The sequence below is a fragment of the Bombus fervidus genome, chromosome 14 (assembly GCF_041682495.2).
Source record: "Bombus fervidus isolate BK054 chromosome 14, iyBomFerv1, whole genome shotgun sequence".
Taxonomy (NCBI): Eukaryota; Metazoa; Arthropoda; class Insecta; order Hymenoptera; family Apidae; genus Bombus; species Bombus fervidus.
The window spans coordinates 2,625,182-2,640,711 of record NC_091530.1 but is presented as its reverse complement, the minus strand read 5'-3'; the positions used below and the strand labels follow the sequence as shown (position 1 = coordinate 2,640,711).

Sequence of the window (15,530 nt, the reverse complement as noted above, 5' to 3'; positions counted from 1 at the left end):
CCTATTTACGAGCCAGCCGGTTCGTAGATCCTTTGCCCATCAATCGAACGCTCGAACCAGCGTCTAGTAAAATACAGTTTCTTTGATTGCAAGTAAATATATACGTATTGGAAAACTAAAGCAAACGTTGGACGTTTAACCGTTTCGTAGAGAGATAATTTTTTACGAGTAATAATAAAATTATTCGATAAATGTTCTCGGCTATGGCCTTAAACGAATTATTTCGTTTCGGATCGAATGGTCGACGATGTCGTACGTCGACGAGACGCAGGTCCACAGCGTGGAGAATAATTAGCGAGGATAGTGCGTGCATGGCAAGCGAGGAAGAGATCGACAGGGCCAAGAAACGGCCCGTTAAAAGCACATTGAAAATCTCGCGCGCGTGTATATACCTCGCAAGCGACGTTAATCCATTTTCAGATAACCGTGCTCGCTGGTCGCTTAACCGTAACAAACTACGTAGCCCGTCTCTGTTTCCTCTCTGCTCGGACAAAACGACGACAAAACCCGGTTCTTTCGCGAATTTTACAATCATCTGGCGAACGTATCCTCTGCTCGAAATCTCTCCAGCTTTAAACGTCGATCTCCGATGGTGAGATTTCCACGTCAGAGTAAGATCTAATCTAATCAGAGAAAGTAAATTGCGTGTGAATGAAAAATGTACTTCGTGTTTAGTGGCGCCATTAACGATTATGGCCATGAATCGAAGAATACTATGGGAATTATACCATTAAAAGGGATTCTTTATAGTTCGATGGTTTGCTATAAATGGACGTTAATTGGAAGATATTACGGTTACTTTTCGTTGCTACGTAATTCTAGTTAACTACTTTTCTTTCTTAGTCTTGCAACGACACGGAAGGATACATTGAAAATATGCAATTTCCTCTTTTATAGATCACACTAACTACCATCAACTACGATCACTTGCTCGCAAACAATTACAACGAATATGAAAAGTCACGCAAGAAACTACGAAACCCGAGTAACGATTGAACCTTTGCAAGTTCGCTACTGCAAGCTTCGTTGCCACCGAGTACACCCAGTATTTTCAATTTCGAATATCATTTCACGGCACGTTTAATTCGTCGCAGACGTACGTTTCACGCGTGTACAAGTTAACGGGGTTCGATACACAACGGATGCCTCTTTTTCCCATTTTCATGCGTTTCGTTCGTTTCTATTTTGTGTCAGAAGCAAAGCTGTCTATCTCTGTCTGAAAATCGAGCCAGCTATCACGGGATTTACAGATAAATCCATTTGACCAAAGATAATCACGATGGCGGACGGACAACTTGATCAAGCCTCGACGATCTTGGTCCGATACTTTTTTTTTTTTTTTTTTTTATTTCTTTCCCTTATTTCTCTCTCTCCCTTTTTAGTTCGCAGTTGCGCAATCTTTCCCGTGCTTTGAACGGTCTCGTTTCACCGTCTGCTCCGCTCCTTCGAGCAGATTTATTCTATTTATTCGCTCAACCTCGAGGGAAGTCGGCCGATTACGTCGAAATTCCTTCTCCAAAGCCCTCCGATCCGACCCCTTTCCAATATAGCTATCTCTCTTTCGCTCTCCTGTAGCCGAGGTTCGAGTGTTTACTCGCGTGTTCGAGTTCTGTCAGTATCACACGCTCTCCGCCAAACAAATCGATCGTCTCCTATCGCCGCCTCTTTTCGCCGATTTTCGCCCGCCTTTCGACTCGACCGATCCCCCGGGACTACCAAGGCTTCTGCGATAGACGCAAGAAAACAGACAGCGTAGCAAGATCCAACCGCTTCGTGTCAATCTTGTCTCGCAAGAAACGTACGGATATTTTCTCGCGGATTCGAGCAAAGTTCCTTCGAGAATATAGCTTAAACGAAATGACAATGTTACGTGTACTTACATGTCCAAGGATCGGCCACGTTGAACGACCGGCTTAGGTACGAAGTTCTCGTCGCCTGGTGCGAGGAGGATCGGCTTGGCAACCGATGGAGTCGCGCGTGTGAACGTCCTTCGACACAACGTGCACGCTATCCGGGCCTCACAGCCGCGTCTTCCCTTCTATTGCGGCGTCGCACCTCCTCATCTCGCCGTCACTTGCCCACGCAGAGATTCTTCCTCACTTTCCACCAAAAATCCCAAGAATCTTAGTCCTGGACGCACGAAAATATACAGAATATTCTCTCGGTTTCCGTTTCAAGGTTGATCAACCGATGAATCGTCGAAAATGTCGAGAGCAAACAGGCCAGGGTGTCGCGTTCCGAACAAACCCCCTCCGCTTCCCACGAATCAGTCTTGTCCGCCGCTGCGTCGAGACGCGAGAAAACAGAGGGTGGAAGGGTGGCGAGACCGCGATGAAAGGGCAGGTCAGTGCGTCGCCGGAGGATACAACCTGCCGAGATCAGTCACGCTGTCGAACATACGATATCCTTCTGCACACGAAGCAGCCAGTGACACACGCGATCCTCGTCGGTAAAAATGACAAAACAAAGGTGTACAGATACTGGTTCACTCTAAACGCGACAAACGACGACGAGGACACCGAGAAGAGGAACGAAACGGTGGACGAACGACCGAACGAACGAGGCGGCTGAAAGCACCGGAGAAAGAGTAGGAGTAGTGCGAAGAAGCAACGGCGAAGAGGGGTGTACCAAGCGATAGTCCAAGGTGGGGGGAACGATTTGGGTGGCGGGCGACGACTGGGGGTGGCTCTGAAGCCCGGTGGTTGTGCTCTTGCTCTTGCTCTTGCCTGCCTGCCTGCCTGCCTGCCTGCCTGTCTGCCTGCCTGCCTGCCTGCCTGCCTGCCTGCCTGCCTGCCTGCCAGTCTGTTTCGCCTACCTAAAGGCTTGCCTGGCTATCTGGTTGCTTGGTCGCCAGCTAGCTCGCTTTTGCTTGCCTCGCTTTTGCCACTCTACCTCCACTCTCTTTTTCTCTCTGTCTCCGTTACACTCGTCGTCTCACTCTCTCTTTGTCTGAGTATGTCTCTTTGGTTGCGCAGGACCCGCCGCGCGACCCGGCCAAACCCAGAACCCGGCGTATAGGTACCGCGGGCTCGCATTCGAGCTCCAGCCACCCCAGCTGCTCTATCCCCACCAGACCAGTCAACCCCCTCGGCCAGTGATGTGTCGACTGTCCTCCGGACCACGGCGAAATGTAAATTCAAGGATTTCTGTTACTGCCTGTTATAAGAATTGTCTTGTTTCCATTATTTGTAAATTACACGCGTTAGTAACTGTGGATTATTTGAAAATTATAGCAATATATTACCACTAGTGAATCAATTCCATTTACACTGATAAAAAGGATGATGGAAGATCAATGTATCAGGAATCTTTAAAAAAATTTTTTCGAAGAACGTTTTATAGGAGTTATGAGATTGAAATTAGGGATGAAAATTTGAGATACGTACATGGAGAGCAACTTTAGCGATGAATTAGTACGATTTATGAACGACGGAGCGTCGTGGGGCGGAGGCGAATGAACGATTAAGGACAAGCTAGCGGCGCGGCGATAGGCCCGTGTCATACCGGGGTGTATTAGTAAAATTTTATTTCGAGCAGTCGAAAACCGGCTATTACAGTCTCGAAAAAAGAAGGAACGGCCGAGGCTGCTCGAGGTGAAGACGTTGCCCGTCCTACTTTTCTTCCTCGCCACTTCTGTGCTCCCCGTTATTTCTTGTTTCTCGTCGGCTGAACGCTTCCCCTCTCGAATAGCCTGCAATCAAATACGTGCGCGTAAATGGACCATTTCCAGTCGAGCCGAGAATTTTAGGCCGTTCGAGGCGAACGTTGGCGAAGATAATTAAAAGAAAACCGCAACACCATCGATGTTCGAGCTTGGCGAATATTTCACGCATAAATTCAGTGGGCATGGGAGCAGAGACACGATTTTCTTCCAGCCAATTAATTAAGAAGAATAATCACCCGTTTGGAGGGATAACAATTATCGATATCAGAATGATATTGATAAAGCATTGTTCAACGATTCGAGCGGGAATTATCGATTGCGAGTCGCGGCAGTTCGCTTCTCTTGAATTAGTTAGACAACAAGCCACAAAGCTGGGCTTCTATCTACCTCTACACTCTTCCCTCCCTTCTCCACCTGTGATGCTAAGTAATTGCTGCAACGAAATGTTACTTGTACAAATAAGTCGTTATCAGAAATGGTCTGATCCACTGGGGAGGAACGGCACGAATCACAATTTGCGTTATCAAACTCTGGTATACCTGAAGAATAATACAAATTCTTAAAAGAACGTTTAACAGGTAACGATTTATAAACGATGTACGATCTAACAGACGTTATTAACGATTTCAGAGGTGGTACTACGAAAGAAAAACGATCGATAGAATACTCGTCAAAGGTGGCTATTTCAAAAAGCTCGTGCATGCGAAATAGTTAACAAGACAAACACAGAAAGCTGTAACAAGCCTATATTTACGTGTATGCGAAAGATATCCGTCTCTGTTGCAGCCGTTCCATAATTTATCGCGCGAAGGAGTATAGTTAACACGAAGCCGGGCTGTCATTTCGCTCGCGACAATACCGCGAGATTATCCCGCCTCGAAGAGACCACATAATGATACTAAATTTCAGGCGACGAGGCTATCGCTCGAAGCTTGCTTGTGTTTTTAGAAACCTCCATTTAAAGTATCCGCCAAGCGTGCAGTTGTACGAAGTCTAGACCGTATCTTAATTGCGCGTCGATGCTTCAGAATGTAAATCTCGCGACAGGATGAGAAGGCAGTCCTTGCATGAGATCTTGCGTTGTTTTATCGCTTCGAGCGAACGTTCATAAATAACGAAATTCAGTTATATTATAGAATAACATCCAATTCTTCTCGCTCGTAATTTAGAATCTGACGATATTATCTTTCGTTCTTAATGTACACCTTAAAATGAAAGATGTTTTATACGTAAGTTAAGAAGGGTAAGTAGTTAAGAATATGTATTATAGAAAAATGTTAAGTTACGTTCGAAAATGGTTTGCCCCGACTGTCTTCCGTCACTTGAAGTGGTCCTAGGCTCTTGAGTGTCGACTTACGGCACTAACGACAACGCCAGCCCCCTCCAAACACCAATTCTACCCTCTCCTTACTCTCTCCCTCTCCAGGTCAAGCTCCGCGATCAGCATCGAGCCGCACCACCGTATACCTATTTCAGCATGCCGTACTCACTCAATGAGTCCGAACGAAACGCCTGCGTTTTCTTAACCAATATCTATTACTTATTACATATTTCTTTCGCTCGACTACAACATCTATGATTTAAACAAACAAACAAAAAAAGAACGATTCGTGATTAAATGATCGTTCGATCTACCTCAGAATATTCCGGTTTATGTACAAGCAACGTAAATTATTTTATAACATTTTTATCTTTTACCTCGAGGAAACGAGCGCAGTGGAAAAATAGTCGAAGGCCTAAGACACCATTTTTCAACACAGAGATACTCAACTTCCAAGACATGATTGACATGCTCCACTTCTTCCCCTACGAAATCCACTTTTTCTTACTTCACCGCAAGGCTGGTAATCATTCTTTCTCTCTACCTTCATTCCCACGTGATCTGGAGGAGGCTGATCTCTCGGCTGCGTTGTCCGCGCCCAACATTTCGCTTTAACAGTCTTTGCAAATTTATATTCAGAGCTGATACGTATGTACGTACCTCCGGACTCTGTAGCGAAATTTTTAAGCAAATTTCCACCAAATATTCGTGCAGTTGAAATCGTGGCCACGAAAAATGAAACACTTGCTAGAGACAGAGTAGAAACGTAAAGGACGAATGTACGTGATACACAGAAATAAACGGTCAATAAAGATTTTATAGTTCTCAAGGATTTAGCTTAACACGTTGCTCTCGTAACAGTATTTTCCAATATATATGTATCCTAAACCAAGTCTTTTCTGTGTCAGATTCGTTCTATTTTTCTTTTCTATCTTTTTTTTTTTTTTTTTTTTTTTTTAGTTAAAATTATCATTCTAAGGTGTACTTTGTTTGTTAGCCAATGTTAGCACCAAACTTTTCTACGAAGGAAGTCGATTCTTTGCTATGTAACAAAACAACGAATTAAAGAGGATAAAGAATCACTCATTACCTCTTTATGATTAAAGCCGCGGTGTCAGGTTTCCTTCGCAAAAGTTCAGTTACCTTCACCCTTATACAAACTCTCTTGATTCTCATCGCTTAAAAGCTTTGCAGTTTCTTCTTTCTCTATGTTCTCTCGAACACGAAACTCTAGCAAGAGGAGACGGATCCGGAAACGGAGCAAACAATTTTCTAGTCAATCGTATTCCGTGAACGAGTCGGTCGTTGACATATAAGGCAGAAGATACGCGTGAAGGTCCGTGCTGTGATAATTAGACAGAGATCAAAGTTTTTTTTTTTTCTAGTTTGAGAACAAGTTATTTCAGCACGCGCCAACTTCGAAAATACGCGGCTAAGATTTCTTTCTTCTCAAATGGACCATCGATCGTGATGCAACGAGACGAATAAAAAAAGGAAAAGCTCAATGTATCTGGTAAAAATACTTTGAACGATGCTTAATAGCAGAGAGCGGAGAAAGGAATTTTTGGTGGGCTATCGACATACATCACGACTTTTTCCACTATGCTTCAATTTCTAAGCATCACGGGATCCTGTCGAGCCGCCCCCAAAGCAGAAAACGAATCGATAAGCCGGCGAGAATCGGGCAAGAAATATTCGCGTGAAACACGCCATTTTAAACACCGACTAAATTACCGAAGCGCGTGAGAAAACGAAGTGGCCGATTTCTTTTTACCTTTTCCTTTTTTTTCCTTTTTTTACTTCGAGTTGCTACGTGGTTCGTTGCGAGACAAATTTAATGTTGACGTTGAAGAACTCTATCCTTGCCACCGCGAGCGATCTCGACGCTATTTTCAGCTCAACCCTGAATCTTAATGAGCGTTACAATCATGCTACTAGAGTAGGCAGAGCTTTGGGACCTCTGTCGAGGTTCTTGGACGAATTTAAGAATCCTTCCACGCACGGGACGCTATACCTCGTCGTCATAATTCGCTTTCTCTTACGAGAGATTGCTATCATTTGCTTATAAATCTTTTTATACGCTATGAGGTTGTCGAAGATCAAGGTTTTAAAAAGTTCATTACGATGCAAAGATAACGTAATGGAAAATTTAAAACTTGCCCAAAAGGTTTACAAAACAACGTGTATGTATAAAGCAGACAGTCGTAACAGTCTTTTTCAAATGTCGATACTTAATATACTTGATATACTTAAGTGTCGAACGACAATACAACGATTAACGTTCTCTTCAACGTCTTTGAATAAACCAATAAACTTTACGCGGACTATATTATCAGTCCTTCTAAGTCCATCCGAAGAACAGTTTCGTTTGTTAAAGATGAGATGTAATACCAGTTTTTAATTTCACGTGCAATACCAATATTCAGACACCGGTTTTATCGCAATCGACGCCCTGGTAAGTTCGTTTCTTCCGTTCTATATTTAAAAAGCAGCGCAAAAAGATTTACTCTCTTCGTTGCCAACGGATCGATGCTGTGAGCAAACAGCGAACACTACGTCAAAATCGTGCAACGTTAGTATTCATCCGAAGGGAACGTTTATTGCGCTTTACTGGGTTCAAAACGAAGAAAAATGTCATCGACATTGCGCAGAGCGAGCTTTTTGAGTGACTTGCACTCTCTACTCGACCTCGGAAACTATACATATATCATTTAACGAGGAGCGAACAGAGATCACGGACGATCAAGAACGCGTAGAAACGCTCGAATATCTTGGAATATATGCAAGGAGAGACTCATGCTCGATTGCCTGTATCTCCATGGTTAGAGATGGTTAGTGATGGTTAAAGATTGAAACGTGGTCGCGGAAAGAATCGGTTGGATTTATGGCCGATCGAAGTGGCTTCGTGCTTCTTTCTTCTTTCTCTTCTTTCACGTTTCTCTTATTTTTCTTTCTTCTCTCCTTATTTTCTACTTTTTCTGTTCTTGTATCGACATTGATACAAACCGACATAGAGTAGACTTCTTTCTGCGAGTGTCCAGATACTTGTATATCGAAAGTCTTTGCAAAGTCGAAATTTCTGAAGTTAGGCGCAGACTTTAGCATTATATAGAGTTTAGTAATGGACCATAGATCGTGACGTGGGATAGCAGAACGAAATGCATATTCACCACACCGAATTTCGTTAAAATCCCTAAGAGACACAGAGCCAGACGGTTCTGTTGTTAGTCTTTCTTTTTCCATGACTATGATAGTTGAGAATACGTATCGCCATGTAATATCGATGAAGGTAAAGAATGACTGATTCGTTTGTATTCGTTCTATCTTCTGCATGGAACGTGGATGACGCTTTGGTAGTCTTCTTGAAAAATTCTAGTAACACAAAATTCTGATATAACTTTTTTTTACGTGACTTGAAAAACTGGGTAATCAAATTTCTTTATATTTATTCAAAACATATTACTTTGCATTTACTTAAATGTCTAAATGACTATACAAATCAAATACTACAATTACCTTATTATAAACGTCGAAATCAAAATGACGAGAACAGTTGATTTCCCAACGAAGCTTTATCAGGTGATTAGCAATGCGAGAATTAACGTTAGCGCGAAGATTAGATACACCATGCAAAGATGTAGTCAAACATAGAAGGGAAGGGTATAGCAGCGCTGATATACTAATTGAATTAGTTATTTCGAAGCAGAAAGTTAAGGGCACGTCTGCGCCAAGTTTTCAAGCTGAAATAACTCGGAGAATCGACGTGCTAGTAAGGGTGCTCGCGTACTCACCCTACGAAGTTCTTATTAAGCTGAAAGTTTCGTTTGATATCGAGTATGAATATTATTTAATTATTAATTCCAGGGTTCGCTGTCCGATCGATCTCGCTTTTGTAAAACGAATCGATCTCGTGCGAAGTACAAAACGACTGTGATCAATATGAAATAGTTAGCCAGTCGATTCTCGAAAATTCACTACGTACCATCGTACACGCATTACACTTTATAGTCTGCTCGTTTTTCCGCCGATAAATCTGCGCTCCACTGGTCAGTCCGTTGAAATATTTGAATAGTTTGCATGAGAAAAGGCGTGGAATACAAATTACGAGCAATAGAATCCTTTTCTTTTTTTACTCGAGCGAACACAAATGGAAAAGAAGAGGTGCGTGTTGTATGCTAATTTGGGAAAGTTTCACAAATGTAAAAAGAAAACGAAGAAAACTTGTACAGTGCATATGATAATTAGAAAAAGAAAGTAAGGAAAGAAAAATTATTACGTTACTTCTTAACCGAAGTCGAAGAATAAAATTCTTGGTTGCATGATCCTCCTTTACGTAAAGGGAATATATGTATAACAAGGTCGGCGCAGCACAGTTTATGTGTGATATAAGAACTTATAACGCAAACCATCCACGGCAGTAGTAGTGCCTATATTAATACTACCCGTGCAACTCTGAATTGAAATTTATACTTTTATTATGATTATTTGTGATTAAATCGCAATTCCAATGTAATACCTATCTAATCAGAACATATAATTCTACGATGTTCACATTTCTTCTATTTTACCTAAAAAAATAAACAATCAAATTCAATTCCACTTTATTTTAATAAGTTAAGTAAAAATTGATGAAAATGAAATAAAGTTATAACATAAGGAATTGTTTGGGGACCTGTATTCGCTAATGAATTGCGAGGATTCCAAAGAACGAGAGAAAAGGAGAGGAAGCTAATAGCGTGCCGGTCCTGTGTCAGGTTATTCTACTTAGGCATAGATATAGACTGGGACGATTTCAGCAGTTTCGCCTCACTTTCAGGACTATGATACATGCAAGCAGCTTCTCCATTCACGGCTGTAACAATAATGTACAACGCATTAACACGTACCAGCGATGTAAATTGAGCGCTGGCGCAAAACCGCACTAGTTTTTCGATACATATTCATTAGTGGTAATCAAATGATTAATATTCCTTCGTATCGTCTAATTTCATCGAGCTTCTCTGATATACATTATTATTAATGCCAACTAATTAGGCGAAGGACGCAATTATAGTTGACGAAACACTCAGGGCCGAGTTCCACTCGTTCAAGTGGAAATTCCCTTCGAAATTACGGAACATGAACGGAAACTGAACAAGCCAACAAGTGTCGTGTTTCGGTAAAAGTTACAAAATATTTCCAGCGTGGAAGCATAATTAAACCTGGATAAAGCATACCGTTACCGTGGCACCCATAATGGCACACGTGTTAAATGAGAAATATTTTATATTAGTCATTGCTAAAACAAATATCAAAATAATCGAGGATTACAGTTCACGGGCGAATTGAAACATAACTTCAGTTGTTTTTCGAGAAAGATTTACTGCACGTGAAATGAAACATAGGAAAACCATTTCCTCTAAACATGATTCTGAAAGGAAATACACGTTTCCGTTCTAAGTATATAAAATTGTACAATTTGTGTACTATGCATAATGTAGTTCAAAGATTTTTAAATTACATAGTTTAAAAAACAAATCAGTTACCAAAGTATAACATTCTGGAAAGTATCCACAGTGCAGAAAATAGTGTAGCGTTGCATGTTTAGTCTCTAGATACGTTTTTGTCGACATGGTACTTGAATGATCGCGTGCTGATTGAGCGACATTTGTCGGACCACTGTCGGACACTGTTTCACTTGTACGATCAAATGCTATCGTCACACAGTGATTGCACCAGATACATCTAAATACGTCTGTCGGTTACTAACTCCGGCGAAACTTATCATTTCGGGGATAAGGTTCCTATAACTGTTCCATACACATGAATGATCGAGGATACGTGGATAGGACCGAATAAAAATTAACAAGCACTATATGCAATTCGCTTAGATGACTTGACTGATTTGTGACGTAGTCCTTGACAACATATTTTCAGAAATTCGCTGCTTTGATACCGTTCACGAAAGAATTTAATTTATTATAGAATTAGAAAACAAGGTGGATAGGAGCGCGTGGGAGAATCCATTACTTCATGCGTATGGTTTTCTAAAAATCTCCATCTTTTCTTTATTATACATAGTAACAATCGTAAATAATACATTCTTACCGAATTAAGTATTATTTTAAAATTCTTCACGCGAAGATATAATGCTTCAAATTCGATATTACCTCAATTCATAGAATTCGATCCTCAAATAGTTGTACGCACTAAGAAATCTCGATATCGCGAGCCCTTTGAAATGCTGAGACGAGGGCATTTAATTGTACCGCTTCGCTACAACCAATAGATACCCTTTTCTCTATTTCGGCTAGTTTAATTATTAAATCGATAAGTATGGAATCTGGAAATTCAACTAAAACGAAATGATTAAACTAATATCTTTGCTTATTTTTTTTATGAAATTGATAACTAAGAGACATACTTTTATTTACAAACAGATGCAGTTCTGTTAATATATCCTGCAATGCCAGTCCTTTCTTTAGTTTTATGTCTTGTATTTCTAAACATGTGTTAAGGCAATCGTAATTTAAAAATGAATAACTGCAGTTAATTATATAAAAAGGATACTACAATAACATAATTCATACGATTCATTCAACAACCAATTGATGATGTTTTTTATATCAATTGGAAGAGGATGTCCTACACAAGAATAAACATTTTCTTCTGTAACTGCGCTGAAAGCAAGCGAAGTACTTTGGAGGACATTCAAAACTTTCCTCATATCACCTCCACTCAATGTTATCAATGCTTGCTTCCCATCCTCCGAAACATTTAAACTGAAGCATATATAAAAGCGTTAGTAATAGATACAATATTTTATTGTAATTTATATACCTACTTCTCTTCTTTAATAATGGTATCTAGCCTTGGTAAAATTTGGTCTGTAGACAATGGGCCAAACCTAAATTTGGTGCACCGAGACTGAAGGGCAGGGATAATTTGACTGAGATAATTACATATAATACAAAACCTTACATTGTCTGTGTACTTCTCTATTACTGAAACAATTTTTGCATAGAATGTGTCTTTCATTCTTAAAGCAAGTAATTCATGTTACAACTTACTTCTCCTAAGAGCATTCTGGGCATCCTTTGTCATAGCATCAGCTTCATCAAGGATGATTAATTTAAAACCAGATCTATACATTGTGCCTGTACTTGCAAAGCTAAGGATTTGTCCTCTAACTATACCAATACCTCTATCATCTGAAGCATTCATTTCTAATACCTGTATGGAAAAGAATGCTGTATATAAATCACGGTAAGTTGTACAAAATAAAGATGATATATAACAAAGAATCAGACCATTGAATTAAATTGGGCTGGTGTATATAATTTACGTGCACAAGCAAGTATTGTACTTGTTTTCCCTGTACCAGGAGGTCCATAAAAAAGGAGATGAGGAAGCTGATTTTCATCAATGAATTTATTTACTATAATAAAAAATAGTAATTTAATAAACCAGTGATAATCACACATTTTTGCAACATCATTAAATTCATATATATACTAACTAGTTTTGATGATTTCCTCGTGAGATATCAAATCATCTAATTTTTTCGGTCGATATTTTTCCACCCTGAAAGAACAAAATAACAATGTTATTCTTTATACTTATTCGATTATTTTTGAAACTTCATTGTAGATGACATAAACTTTACCATGGTAAATTGGTGGTTTGTGTAGGTTTCTCTGTCATAGTTTAGAATTCGAACTTGTATGATAAACTTGAAAAAGTTACCTAAAAGGTTAGAATCTACATAGGTTTTGGCGGTTGCGAGTAACTAAAATGCGCCACTTTCTTATTTGAATAGCACATGCTGATTGGTTGATATATCTATCGAAATACATTATACAAAATATGTTAATAATTCAAATTGCTTTACATCTAATGATAAGCGAATATAAATCGAAAAACAAAAGACTGGCATCAAAAAATCGTATTCGATATTCATTAGATTAATGAGTAAAAATAAAAGTCATGAGTAATTCAGAATTGTGTCACAGAACCCCTGAGCATATATTCTTTATCAAAATCCGATTTAAATTAACTCTGCCAAAATACCAAAATGATGAGAACTTAAAAACCGAATTACTCGATACAATAAAACGCGGTAACATGACACGTTACTACGAAGATGTATGTAAGGCATTCGACTGGAAAATTGACGAGAATCTTCTCGATACAATGAAGCATGAAAACGAGCTTACGTGGAAGGAATTAGAGTCCTCTGATAATTCGACTCTTGAGGACACTGAAAAAAGAAATTGGCGAGAGAAGTTCGAGTTCTTTTGTGAAACTGGTAATCTCGATCGTGCCACAGACATTGTAAACTCCGTCATAAACGACGAAACTAATTCATCCAGCATCAAAGTCGAAGCTGCATTCGGTTTGTTTAGAATAGCGCACATAAAAAATAATATTCGCTCGATGGGACAAACAATCACCAAGATAACAAATCTGATAGAAGGTTCTCATGCATCAGGCAACAATTGGTGTTGTCGTAATAAATTGAAAGTGTACGAAGCTATTTACTATCTGGCAACGCGAAACTTTCCTCGCGCTGCGTGCCTTTTGCTGGATTGTATCCCAACCTTTGAATCCTATGAACTATTGCCATTCAAAGAGGTAGTAGAATACACAACATTATCAGGAATAATTTCCTTATCCCGATCGGAACTTGATTCTCGATTCAACAACAATGGCCTCCTGCAACAAGCTTTACTTACTGAGGCTCCCAAATACAGAGCATTTTTTTATTCTCTCTACGATTGTCACTACAAAGAATTCTTCGAAAATCTCGCCTGGATAGAATGCGAGCTTAGGGCAAATCCTTTGCTTCATTTCCATTATCGTTATTACGTAAGAGAGATGCGTTTAAGGGCATACTGTCAGCTATTGCAAGCATACAGGACCATCAATTTAAGTAGAATGGCGACAGAATTTGGCGTGACAGAAGAATACATAGAACAAGAAGTGGCATATTTTATTGCCAATGGTAAATTGCATTGTAAAATCGATAAAGTGGCTGGAATGATCGTTACCATTAGCGCTGCTGGTTGCAACAGAGGGCAAGCACCTGATGTTTCATGCGATCGAGGATTAATTTATCAAAATATCATAAAAAGAGGCGATGCGTTACTTAATCGATTAAAAAAGCTTGGTCAAGTTATAGATTATTAATTTTATGATAATTTATTCTTCAATGATAGTCTGACATGTCATTATATCAGTGACGATATTATTATATACATATGTAAGTTTGGTACTCGTATGCAATCGTAATTACCGTTACACTTGATCTTCAACCTTAGGTAAACTTTCATGCCTCAAGATTTAAGATTTACTAGGATATTCAAAAATTGTTAATGTCGAATTATGTTTAAAGTAATTCGTATTTCCACAGTATTGAAAAACTTCAAGTCGTTTCGAAATTGATACTCAAACGTGCATTTACTAGTTACTAGTTATAAGTATAAATCGGAAATGATTGAAATATTTGCGTCAAGTATGTCAAGAATCTGATGTATTTTTAAAATAAGTGTTTGATAGTATCTTAAATAGTACTTGTCAATTAAAAAATAAAATGTTTTAAGTTTTTTTTTTTTGCAACTGTTGTGACTAAATAAGTGGCGTTAGGAATCCTCCAGTTCAATAAACCATTTTCTAACCTTATTTAACCCTGTACATATTCTGGAACGTTTTGTTTCGTTTTAACAGAGGTTATAGTGATTATTTTTTTCACGAGTTTAATGAAATAATGGCGAAACGACTTCTCACGAAATATCCTCGATCTATTTACAAAGGAACTAAAGAAATTAAGCAACCTTTCAATTATTTGCTTGTACTGGACTTTGAATGCACTTGCAAAAAACACGAGAAAATTAATCCGCAAGAAATTATCGAGTTTCCCTGTGCAGCAGTGTCTACGACAAGTTGGAAAGTTGAAAACTTCTTTCACAAGTATATTAAGCCAAAATACCATCCTCAGCTTACTCCATTTTGTACAGAACTTACTGGAATCATGCAAGACATGGTAGACAATCAACCTTATTTTCCAGAAGTGTTTGAAACATTTTGTAATTGGTTAGAAGAACACAAATATTTTAAAGATGGGAACGATTCTGCATTTGTTACATGCGGTGATTGGGACTTAAAGTTCATGTTACCAAGCCAGTGCGAGATAGAAAATATACCATTACCTAAGCAATTTATGAAGTGGATAAATTTAAAAGGTAGCTTCTGTGATGCAACAGATTATTTTCCACGAAGCTTATCAGATATGCTTTCACATCTTAACCTTCCTTTGATTGGAAAATTACATTCTGGCATACGTGATGTAGAGAATATAGTCCAAATAATACAAGTTCTCCAGTCACAGCATAATGTACAATTTAAGATAAATAATGTACACCATGATATATTAAGGGATTATACTATGAACAAATAAAGATTTTATTGATTAATTTATTTATAGTAAAATTATTGCTGATATAAAACTATAGGCTATAGGATTGTAGTATCTGTATAATAAATACTTCAATAAAAAATTAATTCTAA

General features: G+C 39.1%; 3 protein-coding genes and 1 long non-coding RNA gene across 4 annotated transcripts in view; 1 reads left to right on the top strand and 3 right to left on the bottom strand.

Annotated features, from left to right (window-relative positions):
• The window catches only part of LOC139993921 (uncharacterized), a 52,433-nt gene extending 49,453 nt beyond the window's left edge, over positions 1 to 2,980 (bottom strand). Inside the window, exon 1 of the mRNA XM_072016086.1 lies at positions 1,881 to 2,980. The gene's annotated coding sequence lies outside the window, so the exon portion shown is untranslated. The remainder of the gene's footprint in view (positions 1 to 1,880) is intronic.
• Positions 2,981 to 11,002: 8,022 nt separating this feature from the next.
• On the bottom strand, positions 11,003 to 12,742 carry Rfc3 (replication factor C subunit RfC3). Its single transcript, XM_072017203.1, has 8 exons — positions 12,631 to 12,742; positions 12,484 to 12,548; positions 12,275 to 12,402; positions 12,035 to 12,197; positions 11,809 to 11,968; positions 11,535 to 11,746; positions 11,389 to 11,466; positions 11,003 to 11,319 (listed from the first exon to the last, which is right to left on the bottom strand). Exons 1-8 carry the CDS (start codon positions 12,666 to 12,668, stop codon positions 11,174 to 11,176), a joined length of 990 nt encoding a protein of 329 aa, XP_071873304.1. The 5' UTR covers positions 12,669 to 12,742; the 3' UTR covers positions 11,003 to 11,173.
• On the bottom strand, positions 12,738 to 14,741 carry LOC139994496 (uncharacterized). The gene is made up of 3 exons (XR_011801654.1): positions 14,015 to 14,741; positions 13,181 to 13,865; positions 12,738 to 12,806 (listed from the first exon to the last, which is right to left on the bottom strand). It is a non-coding gene; the product is annotated as an uncharacterized lncRNA (long non-coding RNA).
• On the top strand, positions 12,936 to 15,530 carry LOC139994495 (26S proteasome non-ATPase regulatory subunit 6). Its single transcript, XM_072017206.1, has 2 exons — positions 12,936 to 14,105; positions 14,719 to 15,530. Exons 1-2 carry the CDS (start codon positions 12,951 to 12,953, stop codon positions 15,418 to 15,420), a joined length of 1,857 nt encoding a protein of 618 aa, XP_071873307.1. The 5' UTR covers positions 12,936 to 12,950; the 3' UTR covers positions 15,421 to 15,530.